The 18,064-nt window shown below is 42.4% G+C and overlaps 1 protein-coding gene across 1 annotated transcript in view; it reads right to left on the minus strand.

The window, feature by feature from the left end:
* ABHD2 (abhydrolase domain containing 2, acylglycerol lipase) overlaps nt 1-18,064 on the minus strand; it is a 41,455-nt gene that overhangs the window by 13,316 nt on the left and 10,075 nt on the right. Inside the window, exons 2-6 of the mRNA XM_075100579.1 lie at nt 17,902-17,988; nt 16,842-17,042; nt 6,748-6,923; nt 5,032-5,199; nt 2,031-2,214 (exon numbers count right to left, since the gene is read on the minus strand). Of these exons, the coding sequence (XP_074956680.1) occupies nt 2,031-2,214; nt 5,032-5,199; nt 6,748-6,923; nt 16,842-17,035 (722 nt within the window). The 5' untranslated portion in view covers nt 17,036-17,042; nt 17,902-17,988. The remainder of the gene's footprint in view (nt 1-2,030; nt 2,215-5,031; nt 5,200-6,747; nt 6,924-16,841; nt 17,043-17,901; nt 17,989-18,064) is intronic.

Below are 18,064 nucleotides of genomic sequence, written 5' to 3' on the forward strand. Positions count from 1 at the left end.
CTTAACCATTCTACATGGAGCTGTTTTGTACCTCTTCCCTCCCACTCCTATAGGGAGGGCCTTGTGCCCCTGGTTATTCTGTCTTTTGCTTATAGATATTTACTGATGTTGCTTTCTCCTAGGCGCTTCAGCTAATTAGCATTTAAAGCAGAAGTAGATATTAGTTAGGGAGACAATATCTGAAAAGCCTTCCTGTTGATTGCCCAGTAATGCATAGCAGATGTTTTGTGACTTTTGTGGAGACTTGCTAGTAGATGTTTACCCAGCAGGTGGAGTCAAGAGCTCAATAAGCCACACAACACACTGAAGATATGCATTAAAGTCAGACAAGTGGCTGTTATTTTTCCACACAAATATCAAGTCCAGTACTGTTAAACATGTTGTCCTTGCCCTGCTATTCTACCAGCACATCGTGACATACTACTGCAGAAGTGGGCTTAAGGAACAGCATTAATTTCAACACCCTTTTGGAGACCAGAAATACAATATTGCATAATGGCAGAAGATGAACCAAGCGGACCACAGGCAGATATGATCCTTGCAAACCCTGCCTGAAGGCTGCAATTGAGGAACTAGCTTCAAAAGGATGCTCTGTGCTCCATGCCAGAACCCCAAGACAACTAAGAACATTAAACAGAACAGAAAAACTGTTTCTGAAACATCTGTTCAGATTTCAAGGGTGGGAACTCATGGGGACCTAGCAGTAGATTATGCACTTTCAGCAGTACTTATATCTGATCTCAAAAGGGATTAGGTATGCTAGAATATTACTGAAGTGCATATCAAGCTCTTAGTCACATCTTAATGCTTCCAGAAAAGCTTCTTACTCTCACCTGTAAGAGTTTAACTCATAAAAGGTGTCTTCAGACTGCTGACTACTAAACTGGTCCCTGTACGGGCAAAGCATCAGCAGCATCAAGAGAGTTCCAGCTACCCTGACCAGGCTGGGAGGCCAAATTCCACAGCAAGCCCCTCACAGGGCTGTCAGTTTCATCATTTTTATCTGCCCAAAAGATATTTACCCAAATACCCTAGCCTCAACAGCTCCTTTTGCCTTTCAAATAGTCTCAGGGCTCAAAAGTGCAGTTAAATTACTGTAAAGTCAGCTACACCTTAGTAGTTGTCGATATGTACAGACAGTAAAAACTGAAAGCAGCTTAGCCAGTTACACTGTTTTAATGTTCATTAACTGTGCATGCACGGAAAATTACTGCACATTAGTTGAGCCACTTGTTTGCAAGCAGCTGTGCTGTACCCAGATCCTCCATCAGTAAATGAAGATGTTAGCAGTATGTGGAGCTGTTACAGCTCTTGAAGTGCTACAGCCTTGGCTTCCAGGTGGGGAACCACAGGTTAACATTTTATGCAGACTTTAGGGTTATAAGCCTTCTCCTCCTCACCTTCCAAATCATATCACATAATTGCAAGTGCCTCTCCATCTCCTCCTCAGCCCACAGCACTATTTCAGTAACACAGACTAAGAGGGGAGCATGGACTGACGGTGTAAGAGCTGTGCATCTTTCCAGTCTCCCCAGGTAAGAGCTGCCAGATGAAACTGCACACTGAAGCCAGAAAAGGTATTATGAACCAAGAAATCCTTCTCAGAGTGATGAGGAAGTGTAAACTATTGCTTGCAAAGCTGGCATTATCTCAGCAGTTTGCCATGCTGCCCAGTCTGCCTGGTTAATTATACCAGGACTGACGAGGAATGCCTCTTCTGACACTGTAGCAATTCTGCCATGACACTGAGTTAGGCCACCTCACACATACAGACCAGAAACTGCCGGCATGTACCTGGCCAGGTAAGAAAACTTATTTGCATTGTTGACAGAAAGCTTATTTGTGCTGCCAAATCAAAGCTTTGTTGCTCCTTCAGGAGGGCAGCATCCCACACATTGCAGTCTGTCAGACCAGTTCGATGCAAAAAAAGCAACACACTCTTCCCCTGCCCTTCCACACACACCCTGCTAAAGACCTGGGAGCACAGGAGGGGACAGAAGAGACAAGCATGGAGAAGTCTCTAGACCTACCTCAGTGCACTGTACCCCTGGCACACGCTGACGCAGCACAGGACTCGCTCCTGGTTGGCTTGGCTCTCTCCCAGGTATTTGCACACAATGTTTCCACCCAGGCTGAAGCCCACAACAACCAGCTGGGTCTGTGGGTAGGTCTTCTTCATGTAATTAACCATGGCACCAAATTCCCACGTGCAGCCTAAAGACAAGGACAAAGTCAAGAATCATCTAACAGATTCCCACTTCAAGCTTCAGCTGTGTCCTTTAAGTTCAGCTTCTTACCCTTTCTGACTTTTCAATAACCTTAATGTTTTAAGAGCTATGATTCACACATGTGTTCAGTATCTGTTTTATGATTCCTGTGGACCTTAGCTCATGACTAGTTCTGACAGCATGCCAAAGAAAGATTAAATTAACTTGCTTAAAAATCATGACAACAGATAATCTGACAATCCAAACTCTGCTTTAGAAAGAAAAGTCCAACAACTCTGGCCTTGACATTACTGTCTAAGAACAGCACACATCATTACATTCCTGAGGCAGTTTTCCACTTCTGAACTTAAGTGGGGTCCCTGGAAAGCAGCTTACTCCTCTGCTTTTAGCAAGACTGCCATGGATCCTTAAATCCATGCTAACGCAGGGAGGCGATGAGAACGCAGAGTTGACTTGTCAGGACAGAGCACTCAGTGGACTGCTGCAGAGCATGACTAAGCAAGTGTTAAGAGAATAGAGGGAAGGGTTTAAGCAGAGGCAGCTAGCATTTTTTAACCTTTCAACCTTTTTTAAACCACTGTAAAGATACTGCAGCTTCCTAGAAGATGCATGGGTATCCCCTCTTCAAGAGAAAAGGTAAGTGTCTCTATACAGATCTCTTCTGCTCTCAGCTAAACACCCACTTGCATCCCACAGGCTGCAGGCACCAAGGGATCCCCCTTCTGGCAGTACTGGGGTCCTCAGATTGTTTGACAGACTTGAAGGCATCTACACATGCAACATCTGAGTACCTACAGCTGCCTTTGAGTTTGGGCAAAGGAAGCATGAAGGGAAGCAGCTGCAAAACCAATGGCATTAGTACACCAATATCAACTGCCTATGCACTTGGTTAACCTTCCCGTTGGATTTAAGACTGCAAACCACACAGGAGACCCTGCATGAACAACAGAAACAAAACTCCAGCTGTTTATTCCCGTCTGGAGTCAGAATCTCAATTCTGTGCTGTGGAATTATCTACGGGATTAAATCCCAAGAGCTGGGATCCTGCTCTGTGCCAGCCTTATAGCGCTACACTGTGTCCCCACCCCAACAGTAGCAGCCTTGCTGGACAGACTCAGGTTTTGGCTAGCTCTGGAGCAGACTGAGCACCAGAGTTGGTATTTACTTCAGTGAAATAGCTGGCTTCTGGCTGAGCATTTCAGCAGGACTTGGGCATCTCCTTGTGAACATTCTTAATGAGCAATTTTCCTCAAGATGACAAATGCTGCATTGCTGCAGTTTCCTCTGGAAAAAGCCAGCAGTCAAAATACTTTAATGTTTGACCTTCATGATCTGAGGGCAGCTGGCAACTATTTCAGAAATCCCAAACTAGAATAGCAACAGATCAAGCTTGATGTAAAGGCTGAAGGATTCAGCTAATCCTGAGTTCAGGCTATTTGCTTCTCAACAAATATGTCAGGAATCCAGCAAAAGCTGGAAGGGCACTAGGATATTTGGGTTGGAGGCAGAGTAAAGCCTGCTCATGGTCTTGCTGGCGCTGTTTAACAAGTGACTCCAAGTAATTTACTGTTTTACTCCAAGGAAGTGCTAGGCATTCCTTGCCCTTTCCAAGGCTATAAATGGCTCAGAAAGGTATGTCTCAAGAGCTGTACTACAGAATAACTCCCCAAGGTCTAAAGCAAAGCTCCATGGAAGAAAGCTCTTGATTTTTATCAAAAGAGCAAATGTTTTAAGGAGGCCAATGGCAGGCCTGAAGCCATTAGCCTGGGACCTCAACACGAATTGATGTACTTGGTATTCCTGAAGTGTTCTTCGCTGAGGAGTAGATTTAATAACTGTAAAACAAGCAACAAAGCATTATGGCTTATTTGTCTGCCAGTCCTAGAATCTCAAAGCACAACATTTCTATTTTGGCAATTCAGCTGCTTGATATAAACATTGTTAATCCAAACTCTTAGTAGGTATCTTATCTTTAAAAAAAGATAAGAAACCTAACCCCAATCTGCTAAAACCACAATTGACTCATGACATAACGTACCTATAGCTGTTTGCAGTAAAGAGGAACATGAAGGCTCAAGAGAACTCAGGAACATCCAGATCTGGTCACAGGCACAGTGGCCACGTTCTACCAAGATCATGTTACTTAACTTCCCTGCTAGCGAGAATAGCTGGAGCCACCCTTAACAGTTCCAAATCCTCTATTCCTTTTAATTCCTAGGTTAGGAAAGATTTCCTTATACTCAAGGTGAAAGCTCAAAATCATGGCAGTTAAACAACAACACTTCTGTAGCTTTACTGTCATACTATAGAATTGCTGCTGTTCCTTGACATTTGTGTTACATCTAGGGACCCATCCTCCTGTGTTCCTCCTAGGACAGAAATGTACTTTCTGAATAGGCTGGTACAAACTTGTCTCCTATTACATTTTGCAAAACCTCAGAAGTAATGTTTACCTTTCAGGGCCAGGTTCGTTTCACATTCCGCTAAACTGACACTTCATCCCTGAAATAATTTGAGCAGGCTCTGTAACCACAGGAGCTTTTTTCAAAAGTTTTATTTCAAAAAAAATCCTGCCTCCTTGATTAAGATACATGTGTAAGAGCTGGGGGAAGAGACAAGGAAAATGAACCCCAGCATTAGCCTCGCCTCTTCCTCACACACAAGTTCAATTTAGTTCTTAAGAAACAGTATAGTTGTTATCCTCACTCAGATACGGCAGTTGTGTTATGCTGAAGGAGGCTGATCAAGCCCTAGAAATTCCACAAGCTTGAAAATAAGTCCCCAGCTGCCATAAAGTACCTACCGTATGTGAACATTCGTGGAGAAGTGAGCTCAATATTTGGTAAGGCTCCCAAGTGATTCAGGACAGCACATCTGTACCCATTTTTTTGCGCATAGTCAACAAAAGTGCGGATATACTGCTTTTCACTGTGGTTAGCAATCCCAGGGCAGATTACCATTGTGACATCCTCTGTGCACAGAAAGAAAGGGAAGTTAAGTAAATTTCACTCCATGCAAATTAGGATATTCAAAAGGTTTCCATCTCAGATCCGTGGGAAACCATCTACCAGAAGCAAGCTAAAAGTCCTACTACGCTGCCAAAAATCCAGTGTGGGACAGGGGACTAGTGCTACAGATGTGAAAACGTGATTCATGTTACAGGAGATGAACAGTTTTCTAACTTCAGGGAAAGCTGCCCAAGCAGTTCTACAGGCACTGCCTAGAGACCAAGAGTAAATTCTTCCCTTTGGAAGAATGTTTTTGACATTACACATGTTCTGCCTTCTGACAGCCTGTTGTGACTGCTAAGTGTGTGGAAGCTCTGGAGGCCACTCCTCGTTCACACACGAAATAGACTGGCTATGCTGTTTTTCCCTCATTTCCCTTCCCGAGTTGGGTGTAACACAGATCTTCAAAATGAAACTTCGCTAAGCACAGACATTCTGATCGGCTGACATGAGCCATCATCTGCTTTGTGGCTAATCTAATGATATTTGATCTGCTGACACTGTTCTAGTTTAACAAGATATCATTTCATCAACTAAGAAAGTGATTGTTGTAATTCAAGTAAGTACAGTAAATTACATTCAGGATTAGCATATGTGCTTTGAATTAGCTATCAGACTCTTATGTGCAAAGCTCCAATGCTTAGCAGCTCTAGCCACTGAATTTCTGCCTCATTAGGAAAGCACTGCTCAAATTCTCTTCAGTAATAAAGAGAACAGTAACTGTTCCCAGGGAAGTATTATACCACAAGGATCTCACTGACACTTAAGAAGTCTGCTTTTTCTGAAGGCCAAATGGGAGTCATGGACTTACAATGAAGTCAGCTACTGCAGGGGTAAACTAATTCTGAAGTCAAGCCACAGTAACTCACTTTTAAGTGTTGCTGTTAATTCTAGTAACAGTGAGTTTGAAAGCTGACATTCACTCTAAATATACATAGATAACATTGTAAGGAATCACCATGATTTTTTTTTCATGGAGTTCTCTTCATGTCTGACTCCTTCATATCTTGTGCACAATAAATTTGTTTTCATGCAGATCTTGAAGCACCTGTTAGTAAAGACTACCAAGAATCTGTAAGGGAAAGATGAAATCTAGTTTCTTTTCCATACACACCAGGCTATGAAGAGCCTCATACAGCTAGCCTCTGTTCCATGATATGACAGCCTTAACAGGCAAAGAGCACTCCAAACAGGGTTTACCAGACTCTCTTTGCCAGCCTTTCACTTGAGGCACAGGTTATGGAACATTTCTTCTGTTCCTTAGCTCCCCACCTCTTGCCACAAACAGTTCATTAGTCTAGTAGGGTCTTTCCTGCTGTCCAAGATACAGGTACGCAGCAAGATGGCCTCATAGCCTTCAGACATCGGTTAGTATTGCTTAGCAGCCCCCTTCCACCACCAGAATTCACAGCTATCCTTCCTGCTCACTCAAGTAGCAGCATCCTCATCCATCCCCCTGTACACAGAATCCAGGTTAGCAGCTATAGGCAGCCAGGAGCTGTTTGACTGACCTCCGATGCAGTGCTCAGACTGTGGCTCAAAGAGATCAAAGGTGGCTGTTGCTCCATCGGGCATCATGAGGTACTTGCGAAGTCCGTACGGATGTGGAGATCTCACTCTTCCCATTTTTCCATAAAGGGCAGTCTGGATATGTCCGCTCTTTCCCCAGATTAGGGGTGGAATGTACCTGAAAAAGGCAGTAATTTAATTGCTTATCCCTGCTGTGTTAACGAGCCTTTGAGAACAGATAAGCACACCCATAAATCTTCCCCTCCCTACCAAATATAGTAACAAATATGAAATTGTTTTTGCTACAACTGAACTGGCAGCACTGACCTTGCAGCATTATGCAAGAGGAGACACTGATATGCTCTCAAAGCTGACAAATCAGCACTGATAGCAGGAGCAGAAGCCAAAATCCAGACACTCCTCTATATTGAAATGTTACATGCACAAATACTTCTCAAATATGCAGAGGCCTCGTGCCTCAGTGAGATTGGGACAGCATGTTGCTAGCCAACCAAGTTGACTTCCAAAACCTGTAAAATGTAAATCCGTTTTAACTGAAACACTGAAGCCTGCTGGGTTGAACCACATGAACTTGTATAAGCACTTGACTGTACAAGCCAGTGGCAGAGATGACAGGATTGACAGCAAGTTCTAGATGACCAAAAGCCACAAGACTTGATGGTTGGGATGATTTTACACAGAACTGCTGTCTCAATTAAGTGAGGGGCATGGTACAGGGGGATTTTGCCTCAAGCAGAGTCAGGTAAAGCTGGGACAGTTTTATAAGGACCTGCAAGAACTGGCCAACCAAGCTCCACTGAATAGTAAATCCCTTTCAACATGAAATGGGGCTCTACCAATTACCAATTTGCTTATCAAAGGTATATTAAAGCTAGATGACACAGTAGATTGTCTTTCTTTTCCTGGCTTACTGGCCCTCAAAAAAGACATGGGGGAAACAGCTTTAACTGGAAAGGGTTAAAGGCTTAGTTGTCAGTTTTGTTAGTAGAAGCAGAGCTGGAAGTGGTTTAACAGGAGACACTGTTGTCTACATGATGGGGCAGTCACCTGGCCACTCTGCAAAGGACAGACTAGGCCAATGCCTTGAAAAAGATAGCTACATCAGTTCTCAACAGGAAAGCATGAATGATTTATTGTTTAGGAGAACAGCAGTCCCAGAGGGCACACTTCCAGTTAAGGAGCTGTGGTCTCTGCTGCACAGAGCAGGGTATCCAGAAGAAACTTGAAAGTTGCTGACACCTCCGTGGATCCTGAGAGATGAGCAACTTCCTCCCCATTTTGGTTTTTTTTGTGGCTTCCTGCAATTATTCCCTTTACTGCTTGAGACCACATGAAGCAGAGTCTGTTCCTTCATGTTTTCCCCTGTTCACAGAAAACTAGGCAGCTTGGAGCTCAGATTTACTACTTAAGACCATAATCCCCTAGAATGTGATAGAAATCTTGCCTCTGCCCTCTGACACTTCCTACTCATACAGCTGGACCTTCTTCTCCATGCCACCTCTTACATGTTGTATCCACAACTCCCTGTTCCCCCTACACACTCTAAAAAGACTTCCTATAAAAATAAAATCTAGGCTTATTTAGCAAGGCAAGAGCAGCAGTGCACACTTTCTTCCTGTTGTTCTCTTCCCTCATCCATGAGGGAGACTTCTTACAGTCAATGCAACACAGTAGCTCATTGTACAGTTTCACTCAGTTTGTGAAAGTGGACTTCCCAAAGAGATCCAAAATATTCCCACAGAAGTAGGTACCACTTCAGTAAAAGCTACAAAAGCTGCCAACTGATGCCTGTAACCTTGTAAACTGCCCCTCAGCGCACCTTGAATTTGATCACTCCCCTATAAAGCTTTTAGAAGAATCTGCATGAGGCTAGTAGCACTATGTATCTTATCAGCCCAGCATCTCTGCACTGGGATATATCCACTGCAAGCGAGTCTTGCCAGGCACCATGTGCAGCACACTAGCCATGCAGATTCCCAGCAGTGATGGGGACTGTACAAGCTCATCCTCTGCAATTACTGGTAGAGGGGGAAGTAGTCAGTGGATACATTCTCATGATTCAAACTAGATATCCATTGGGATAGTGCAGGCAAGGTAAACAAGGCTGCACAAGAACTACAGGTGGCTCTGCTCAAGTCACATACAGCTCACTGCAGAGGGTTTTGAACAACAACTATTATGCCAGATGGAAGAGACACTGCTCTTCTAGCATAAGAAGCAACAGCTAAATTCACCCCAGTCATTTACTTTATGACCAGTTCAGGTCAATAGCCATAACCCAGACTAGACAGTGCTTGACTGGCTTTTTGTCTTCTTTCACAGAAGTCCTTTACAGATGGATTTTGCTATCAGCTTTTTTTTTTTTTTTTTTTAAGAGCACCATCAAATACAGCCTATAAGAATTTGCAGCTCTTTTAGAAGAGATTCTGACATCAACACTGTTGCATGGTTTCTAATCTTAGGTTAAGCACACGCATTGTAAAGTTTTGGTGATTCTGCTTCTATACACCACTTTTTCAAATTAAAGATTATCCCAGGTAAAACTCTAAGTCTTACCCCATAGGACTAACAAGAAAGCCATTTCTCCAGCTACAACTGACAAGTTATACAGCTGTGACTGATTACTACTACCACCTTGATTAAAAAAAATACCAAGGATCTCTGCAAGCACCAATCCTTTCCTCATGTTTGCCTACAGTTCAGTTTCCAGCTATAAGTTAGTCCTCCAGTGGAACAGATGCAGCAGCACATACCACAGGGTGTTGTCAGAGAGGAAGTGAGAAGAGTCTTCAAAGCCTTGCTGCTGCTGGAGTTGAAATGAAGACAAATGGCTTCAAGTATACTGCTTTACCAAGAGTGTACTGCTTACCACTCAGGTAACCTGCCTCCTCAGGTCACAGCTTGTTTCTCTGGAGGGGGGAACCGCAAACCTGCCTTTGAATAACCCAACTAAAGGTTACCCAGAGTACTGATCTTCAGTAAGTCAAACCTTTACACTGCTTTTACACAGGAATGTATAAAAGTGCAAATGAAAACGTGCTGTTGCACATTCAGTTTCATTGAGATGTTCTTCATTAAAGGAAAGACTAAAACCAAGGCAGGAACCCCTGTGACTCCGTCCAGGATAATGGAAGGATGCCACATTTCCATTTAAAGGCTAAACCTGTGTGAAGTCCTGTGGACAAAGGTGCATTCACCGCTTGCTCCATTCAGGGTGCACAAGCTAGTGTTTCTCCACATCCTAGGAAGTAAAATGCTCAGCTTATCTTTTATGTGAACTCCATTCAGTTAAGCACCACACTGCCTGCAGCAAAGACATGCTTGTGTTAGTCATTCTGCATGTAACGACACTCTTCTAGATAAATATTCAAAGGTCAATTTCCAGCATAAGTAATGTGTATAGGACAATACTCTGATGCAGAGATTTGTTACTCCCACTTAGTCATACTTAAGCATGTTAAGTATATTTCTGTAGTTGGCACTTAAAAATAAAGCAGTTAAAGCTCTGAAATACATGCAAGTGTTATAGCAAGCTGCTGCTCTCTCACCTGTCTTTTTACCACTACTGCCCATCAGCCTTAAAGCAATAGGCTTATGGTGAGATAGATATCCTAAAATCCCTTAAGTGTTCGGTCTTCTGGAGCCTGGGTATCATAAGGCTTCAACAGGGAAGAGGGAAGAAGTTGCCCAGATTGTATATATCTTGCATAATCAGTGAAAAACTACGAGATTAAAACTCACCTTACCAAACTGATGCAAAAGCATGCAGCTATTAAGAATATTAATACTTTAATTTACCATGACAAGTTGCCAATCTAATCTACTACAAAGCCCTATAAAGCCTTGACAGCAAAGTGATGCCTCTGTATCACTGCATTCCATTAAAAGCTATCCTCAGCTGACAGACATGTTTGACTTTGCAAAGCATCCTCATAATCTAGAGAGGAATCGAGCATACAGTCTGTCTGACTATTTCTGTTGACCCTCTATTTTGGCAGGGGACAAATCTGTTTTTGAAAGTCTTCCTGAGTGATTTCTGTCTACATTTGAGACAAAGCCTACAAGAACTTCCAAGACCAAATACCAAGCATAATAGGGTACAGCTGTACAGGACTGAAGGACAAGATGTCTTTTTCTCCAGGGTTTGTGTGGACTTTCAGCTTGTTTTTACTAAAACCATACAAAGAGGAGGGGATAGAGAGAACTCTTCAGTCATGAAGGTGTATGATATCACAGTGGTGAGGCAAAAAAGCCAGCCAGGAGTTATGCTGAAGTCCTCACCCTCTGGAAGTGCAGATCAGAAACTAAGTTTTATTTAAGCCATATTATGTGAAACAGTTCCAGAGACATTTCATACTCAACCCAGCTGAAAAAGTTAACTATCCAATGCTGATAGCAATAGCTAGCCCAGATTGTTCTGCAACGAAGCCAACATTCCTCACGGCAAACAGCTGAGAAGAGATGCTCCTCTGAAACAATCACCCTATAGGCAGAAGAACACGTACTCAGGCTATTTTTCTTATGGCTTACCTTAACAAAACAAGCTGAGGAGTGTGACACATGGAAACACGAGAGATATCATGCAGACTGAGCAATTTAGTAGCACCCAGTTTAGGAAGCATTCAAGCATTGCCCTTTACATTTTATGCCCAAAGTATCTCTACTGCTAAATTTAATCATGTCTTCCAAACAAGGGCCCTTCACTCATAAAAGCAGATGGCTTTCCTCCATCATTAGTATTAAGCAGGAACAGAGAAAGTGTTCAATAATATGACAGACTTCAACTTCTCTATAGTGCCTGCTATAAACCAAACTGGTTTTGAAAAGCAGTGTGCTGTAGAGATTACCCCAGTACAGCAAGTTTCACTGTATGGAGATGATTCACTGTGCTTGGTGTGCTCTGTTCCAAAGCTGCTCACACATGTATGAGTGTCCAGGCACAGACACTGTGTCTACAAGCAGAGTTTCCAGTGTTCTGCAATAGTGGTTTAGAGATGACAGAGGCTGAGCAGCCATCTGGGTGGTGAAAAGCAGTCAGGAAGACCTCTTGCCAAAGAGGTATATGCGTGCCTACACAAGGACAAGGATGGCATACCACAATAGCACGGGCAAGCAAGCACTGATAACATAGGACATCCAGAGGCAAAGTTGTGTTGTACTGGAAACAAAAACCTCAGTTTCTGTGAAACAAAAATGGCTTCCTAGTTTGCTCCAGACCCAGAGACTTTCAACTGACTCATTTCCCTGTTTTGATTTGGTCAGCTGCAATAGATAACCGCCTCAAATATTTGTCTTTACTCAGAGTGCCTGGTATGTTATGGCTTCCAGTAGCCAGCCTGGTAACTACCAGTAAGAGGATTCTGCAAGAGAAGGCAGACACAAGAACAGGTCTGGGGATGCCAGTTACTTATTAGGGAAGCTGACTTATATGGCACAACAAGTACAGAGTTCAGTCTTAACTGGCTAAGTGAATTCACAGCCAGTTACGTAAATATGCTCACAAATGCTAGTGTTAGCTCCAAATGCTATGTTTCAGCTGTGCAGCACAGCCCCACATCTTGATAGGTGACTGTCCAAAACAGTGCCCTAGAGCAAGAGAATTCTTAAGTGTTTCACAAACACGTTTCTGGTATTTTAATATTAAAAAATCCAACATGTGATTGTAGATTAACTTTTAGTGGTTCTCAGGCAGCAGATTGATTTTAGAGCACGTACATCACCCAGTATGCAGGAATTTAGGAAAGAAGCAGCTGTATAAGCAGCTCACACAAAGCACATAAAAGCTGTGCTATTTTTATTAGCAAGCATCAGTATTCAGGTCCTCAAAGATCTGAAGTGGAAGTTCAGCAACAGGCTTATTTCTGGAGCATTACTTCATTTCTTCTGAGGAGATTAGTACTCTAAACATTAACTCTTACATCAGCTCTGATATGCTGTAGTACATTGGATACTGATGGCAAGAAAGCAGAGCCTACAATTTGTCCATGTCAGTAGACACCCCAAGAACTGCTACCTGCATCACAACAGGTAACAGCTTATTTTTGTCCCCTTTACAGAGCAGTTTTGAGGTATTTAAAGGATTCTTTACAAATCAAACCTTGTTTGAAGCTAGGGAATGCAATTCGAATTCCAGTCAAGAAAGCTCATCTAGAAGTCCATGGGGTTCAAGCACCTCACCCCCAAATATGTAGAAAGCAGCTTTTTCTGTGTCAGCTCAGCTAGTCTGTTCAATGTGATGAAGACACAGCAAATAACTAACAGCAAAATTTTAAAGCAGCTTTTAAAGCTTCATGTCCCCTGAGCTTCTGAAAGAGAACCTAACATAAGTGGAATAAAAGTGTTTGCTGCCCACAGAAACTGCATGAAGTCAGAACTATTTAAAAGCACAGACTGCCCTCCTTGGTTAAACCACCTCCTTCCCAATTTAGGCAGCTTTTTAGTGAAGTGCCCATCACACCCCTCCTCAATCTTCAGTGACTACAATAAGTATTCTAGTCCAAACACGCATGAGTATTACAGCACTTCTTCCTTGCTGATGAGAGCTGAAGAACGCAAGCCTACTGCCAATGCCACCGCAGAGTGCTTCTTGCAAGGACTCAGACTCCCCGGGGCTGCTTCTCTCCCTAAGGTCAATGCTTCAACTTACCACTAGGGAGCTGACATTCTTCTCTACTCTCAACATGTTTACCTACCAAAGCCTCAGGAGTAACACTGTTCTAGCTTATTATTCTCCTGGAAGTGTTCCTCAGAGTAAAACACTAAGGAGTTGACAGGAATCAAACACTGTTTGCTATTAGATGGAGGAAAGAACATTGAAAAGCTTGAAGCCAGCTTTTCTGACTACTTGTCTCCTTGCGTCTAGAAGAAAAGTAGTGACAGTGCAAAAGAGTCTTCTGGTACCAGGCAGCCTGCTTACCCAGTACAGGTTACTGTGCAAACAAAGGATAAGAAGCATCTAGTTTGGATCTTTGACAGTGTTTACTAACAGGCTTGACAGTCATTTGCCCATATCTTTGAGGAGCTTGCCTTTATTAATGATAAAGTGTGCAGACAGCAAGGATAATTATTTTCAATAAGGATGACACTTGTGCCAGGCTTCTACAGGAATAAAGATACACACACACTTGATGGTAGAAGAAATTGGGAACAGGCAAAAAAAGTCTCTAGCTCAGTACAGCAAGCACTGGCCAAATTTGTCCTCACGAATCAAAGAGCTAATGCTGCATTTCTAGAGGAATGCATGAGCAGATGGCAGACTTTCTGTATCCGTTTAGAAGACAGGAAAAGGAGACAACTGCAGCCAGGGGTTAGACACGAGTGCTCAAGGGCGCTGATAGCTGTGCTGATGTGCAAGAGCTTCCAAGCAAGAACAGTTCTTTGAATCAAAAAGGGTCTGATTACGCTACTCCACTTGATAAGCCACAGAGCTGGACGGGGCAGAGGAAAGGAAATAGAAGTAAAACCATGAGTTCTAGGAAGACAGTCTATGGCCTACCAGTGTTCAATCAATTTGTAGAAAGCTTCTAGCAGTTTAGAGAATCGTAAGAAGCAGTACCAACATCTGCAGGGTACCTGGCACACAGCCATCTCAGGCAGTTTTACTGTCCAGAGCTCTCAAATTATTCATCGACCACCACTTACTGAGTAACTTACTGAGTAACACTACAGTTACGATGTATTGAGTAAGTCCATAGGTGAGGATAGTACCATGAACAGGAAGTAAAATCCAAAAGTGTTTTTCCCAAGTATTTTTGCATAATGGCACAGATAGAATAACTTTGCTTATTTCTGTGTTCTCCCTGCCACCCTGTTTTTTCCAGCAGTACCCTCACCTCTTCCTCCCTTAAGCATAAGGGAGCTGAACAAAGTCTGAAAACCAGTTAACATCTATACAGAATTGGTCTTAAAACAGATCTTACAACAACCCAATACTGAAGGGATGGCTGGGCTACTTATTTTGCTTTCATGGTAGAATCTGAAAAGAGCTGCTTAATCAGCTTTCCTAACACTCTGAATAATTAGCAAGTAATCAAAGCCTTACAAGATTTTACTGGAGTATGGCACAAGCTGTTTTCACATAGTTTGTAGGACTAATTAGCAAAAAGCTATTTCATGCATAATTGGAGAAATTTAAATATATTTGTTCTCCTTTAGTCTCCAGGTGACTTTCATGCCTGAAGACAGGATTTGATTTTTTCTAAGTTTCTGTATTTAAAAGAAGTCTCATAACATCAACAGAATAACAAAAATCACATATACTTCTTAGAGTTGTCTTTCCTGTGAACCCTTTCAATCCCCAACAGCAATTCTATTCCTGTCTCCCTTAACATAAGTATACAGATAAAAAGACTGAACAATTACCTATTCATACATTTTGTTCTAGTTTGTTGCAGCTGAGTTTGTTTCCTGGGGTCACACAAGCCTTTGAGGCAATGTTCTGCCCAAGAACTATATGCTGGAAACAACTGCTATAGTTTTCAGAGAAACTGGCAAGCCTGAGCTAATCCAGAGAAAGCAAACAACCTGAGACTGCACACTTAACACTAGGCTTTCTGCAAGAAGCTCTCTACTCCTGCAACTAATGCACAACAGATGTACTGGAGTTTTTTGACATGTTCTGCATTTTCACTCCTTTCGGAATACTTTGTTCTCTGTGCGGAAGTCCAAAACAAGTTTCTAATATAGTAGTGCTAGGATCTTGTACCATGAAAGCAGAGCTGAAATAGGAGTAAAATGGACTCTGAATCAGCTTACAATCTGTTTCCAAAGATTAGCCTGATACTAATACGCCTTCAAGGCTGGTAATCAGCACAGCTTCATGCTTGCTGTTTCAGTGACTACAGACATGTCAATCTGGGGTTCCAACACTGAGGTGACAAGTGTCTAAGATACCAGGTAACTAGAACCTCCTTAGTGTATTTTTTAGGGAAGCAACTGCTTTGCAGTTAAGACACTAGCCATAATCAAGAACCCAATTTCAATGCTCAGCTTCAAAACACACTTATGTTACTACTGAACTCAGAGTGCATCAGGGAACCCTCTTTGGGCTCTAATTTAAAACCGATAATGCTTTGTTTCCTCTAAGAGTTTACAGATCCTATGGCCTAAGATCTTACACCTTATGTAATCAAGGCACCTAACACAGCACTGCTAAAAGCCTCTCACCTCCCGTAGAATGACTATCATTAAGTCAGCTTGACTTTTGAGATCCAAAAGGAAGGTTCATGCAGCTGCACTCACTGCTTACTAGATAATTGATGTATTTAGGGCTTCTAAATAGGACTTGCAAGCTTTCAAAGTGATTGCAGAAGATAAATACTGTAATCAAAGTCCTTGTACCTCCAAAGCCTCATGAAATTGTAGTAAATGCTTCATATTATTGGTGAAGGTAAGGGCAGCTGGACAGATTCTGGAGGTCCTAGAATGGAAAGTCAAGGATCAGCCTGCTCAAATGCACAGTTGACATAAGGTCAATGTGAAAGTGAATTTAACAGGCTTAGATCTGGCCAGTATATCATTACTTTATTAAATTAGTTAAGAGTATGTGCTCTAACCAGTAATAATTTTCATTAGTCTTCAATCAACTTACGGCACTTCAAATAAGAGCAGGCACTTCAAAACTAATAGCCATCCCTGTGTTCATTATAATTGCACAGATATGCCATGAAAACATTTCCTTCCTGTAAGCCCCGACAGAATTCTTTCAGAACAGAAAGGAGAGTACATGAACAGGAACAAGTGCTGACTGCACCCATCCCTCCCTCATTCCCACAGACAGTGGGCTATATAGTGCTGGTATAGTACAATACCAGCATGCAGCTGATACAGAGGGGGAGGGATGACTTTTTCCATACATGCATAGAGTGCCCTGCATTATAAGGCTTGGTCCTACACCCAGGTACCTGGGACACTAACAGTAATGAAATGCTTGACTTTGAACACGTTTATTTTATCAAGAGAATATCCTGACGTTCATTTGCACACAGGTTTAAGGAACATACTAGGCAGAATGGTTAGAGTGCACCTCTTCTACCTATAACACAGGTCCACATGAAAAAAAAAATATACTACTTACTCTTTGGTCAAAAGTGGGCAGGATTTGAGTAGAAAGCGGGCCAAAGCAGAGTCCTGGTAAATGAGTTCAGGAGGGGCAGTTGGGCTTTTTAAATTCAAGCAGCGAACAATAACATACAAAACAGCAGCAACCGCAGCTAGCTTCACCCCATCAAACACCGCTGGCAGCTCAGGGGTTTCCAACATTGCACTCATTTTGAGCCTGGAGATAAAAAACAATATTAAAATTTTGCAACATGCTTTTAGATATGAGCATCAATTGCCACGTTAATTGTAAGACAGCTGACAAATTTAGTTGGTAAACAAACACTGCTACAAAAATCCTAGCGTATCAATTCAGACTAGCAACTTTTAAGATGAAATGAAGTTTGTTTTGTACTGCTCTAAACACCCTGACCACCACAGGAAATAAACCGGATAATCAGTTGGGAAGGAGATTTATTCCTAATCAGTGCTGTACTAGAATTGCAAGAGTGTCAAACCCTACAGTCTGCAGCCAATAAATACTTCCAGGATCTTGGCCAAGACTATCTGGTTCAAATAGAAGCCAAGTGAAAAGCCCAGCTATAAAGGCACATCAGCATCTCTGGATGCGCGTTTCTTCCTAGATGTACAAGTCAGGCTTGAAAAGGAGAACTTGAAATAACTACTGTGTTAGCTCCTCAGCCTGAATTTTGCAGCTCCATGAGACTACTGGTACTAACTCCTGCATATATTTAAGATGGTCACTTTATGTACCAGTGAGTTCAGCATTTCTTTTAATTTACTGTAGTTCTGTAGCTGAAGGAGGACTAGATTAATATCTAGACTTTCAAGGGCTTCAGAGTAAAGGAAGTGGGGCAGGGGAGAGAATTAAAAACTCCACAACATAACAATACCCTTCCAGCTTGAAGTAAAATTCTTAACTGATCCAGCTTCTTTTGAACATACAGTTCAAACAGCTGGCTGCAGTTATTACAGGGACATTTCAGCCATGTTGAAGGGGCAGGTTTTTCCCCTGTGTCTTTCTTCAGCCACATGGGTATCCCAAGCAGGATAGCAACTGATAAGTCAAATCTTACCAATATCACTTTTTCTTCAAACTGGAAAAAATTGCTAGTCCTCAGTAGAATTGTCACCGTCTGGATCCACGTATTACCAGAGTTACCCTGTGAGGGGAGGAAAAGCAGATTCGTTACTACTGATAACACTGCATCTCAGCTGGAAAGGAAGAACCCAAGTTTA

This window comes from Phalacrocorax aristotelis, chromosome 7 (assembly GCF_949628215.1).
Source record: "Phalacrocorax aristotelis chromosome 7, bGulAri2.1, whole genome shotgun sequence".
NCBI classification, from domain to species: Eukaryota; Metazoa; Chordata; class Aves; order Suliformes; family Phalacrocoracidae; genus Phalacrocorax; species Phalacrocorax aristotelis.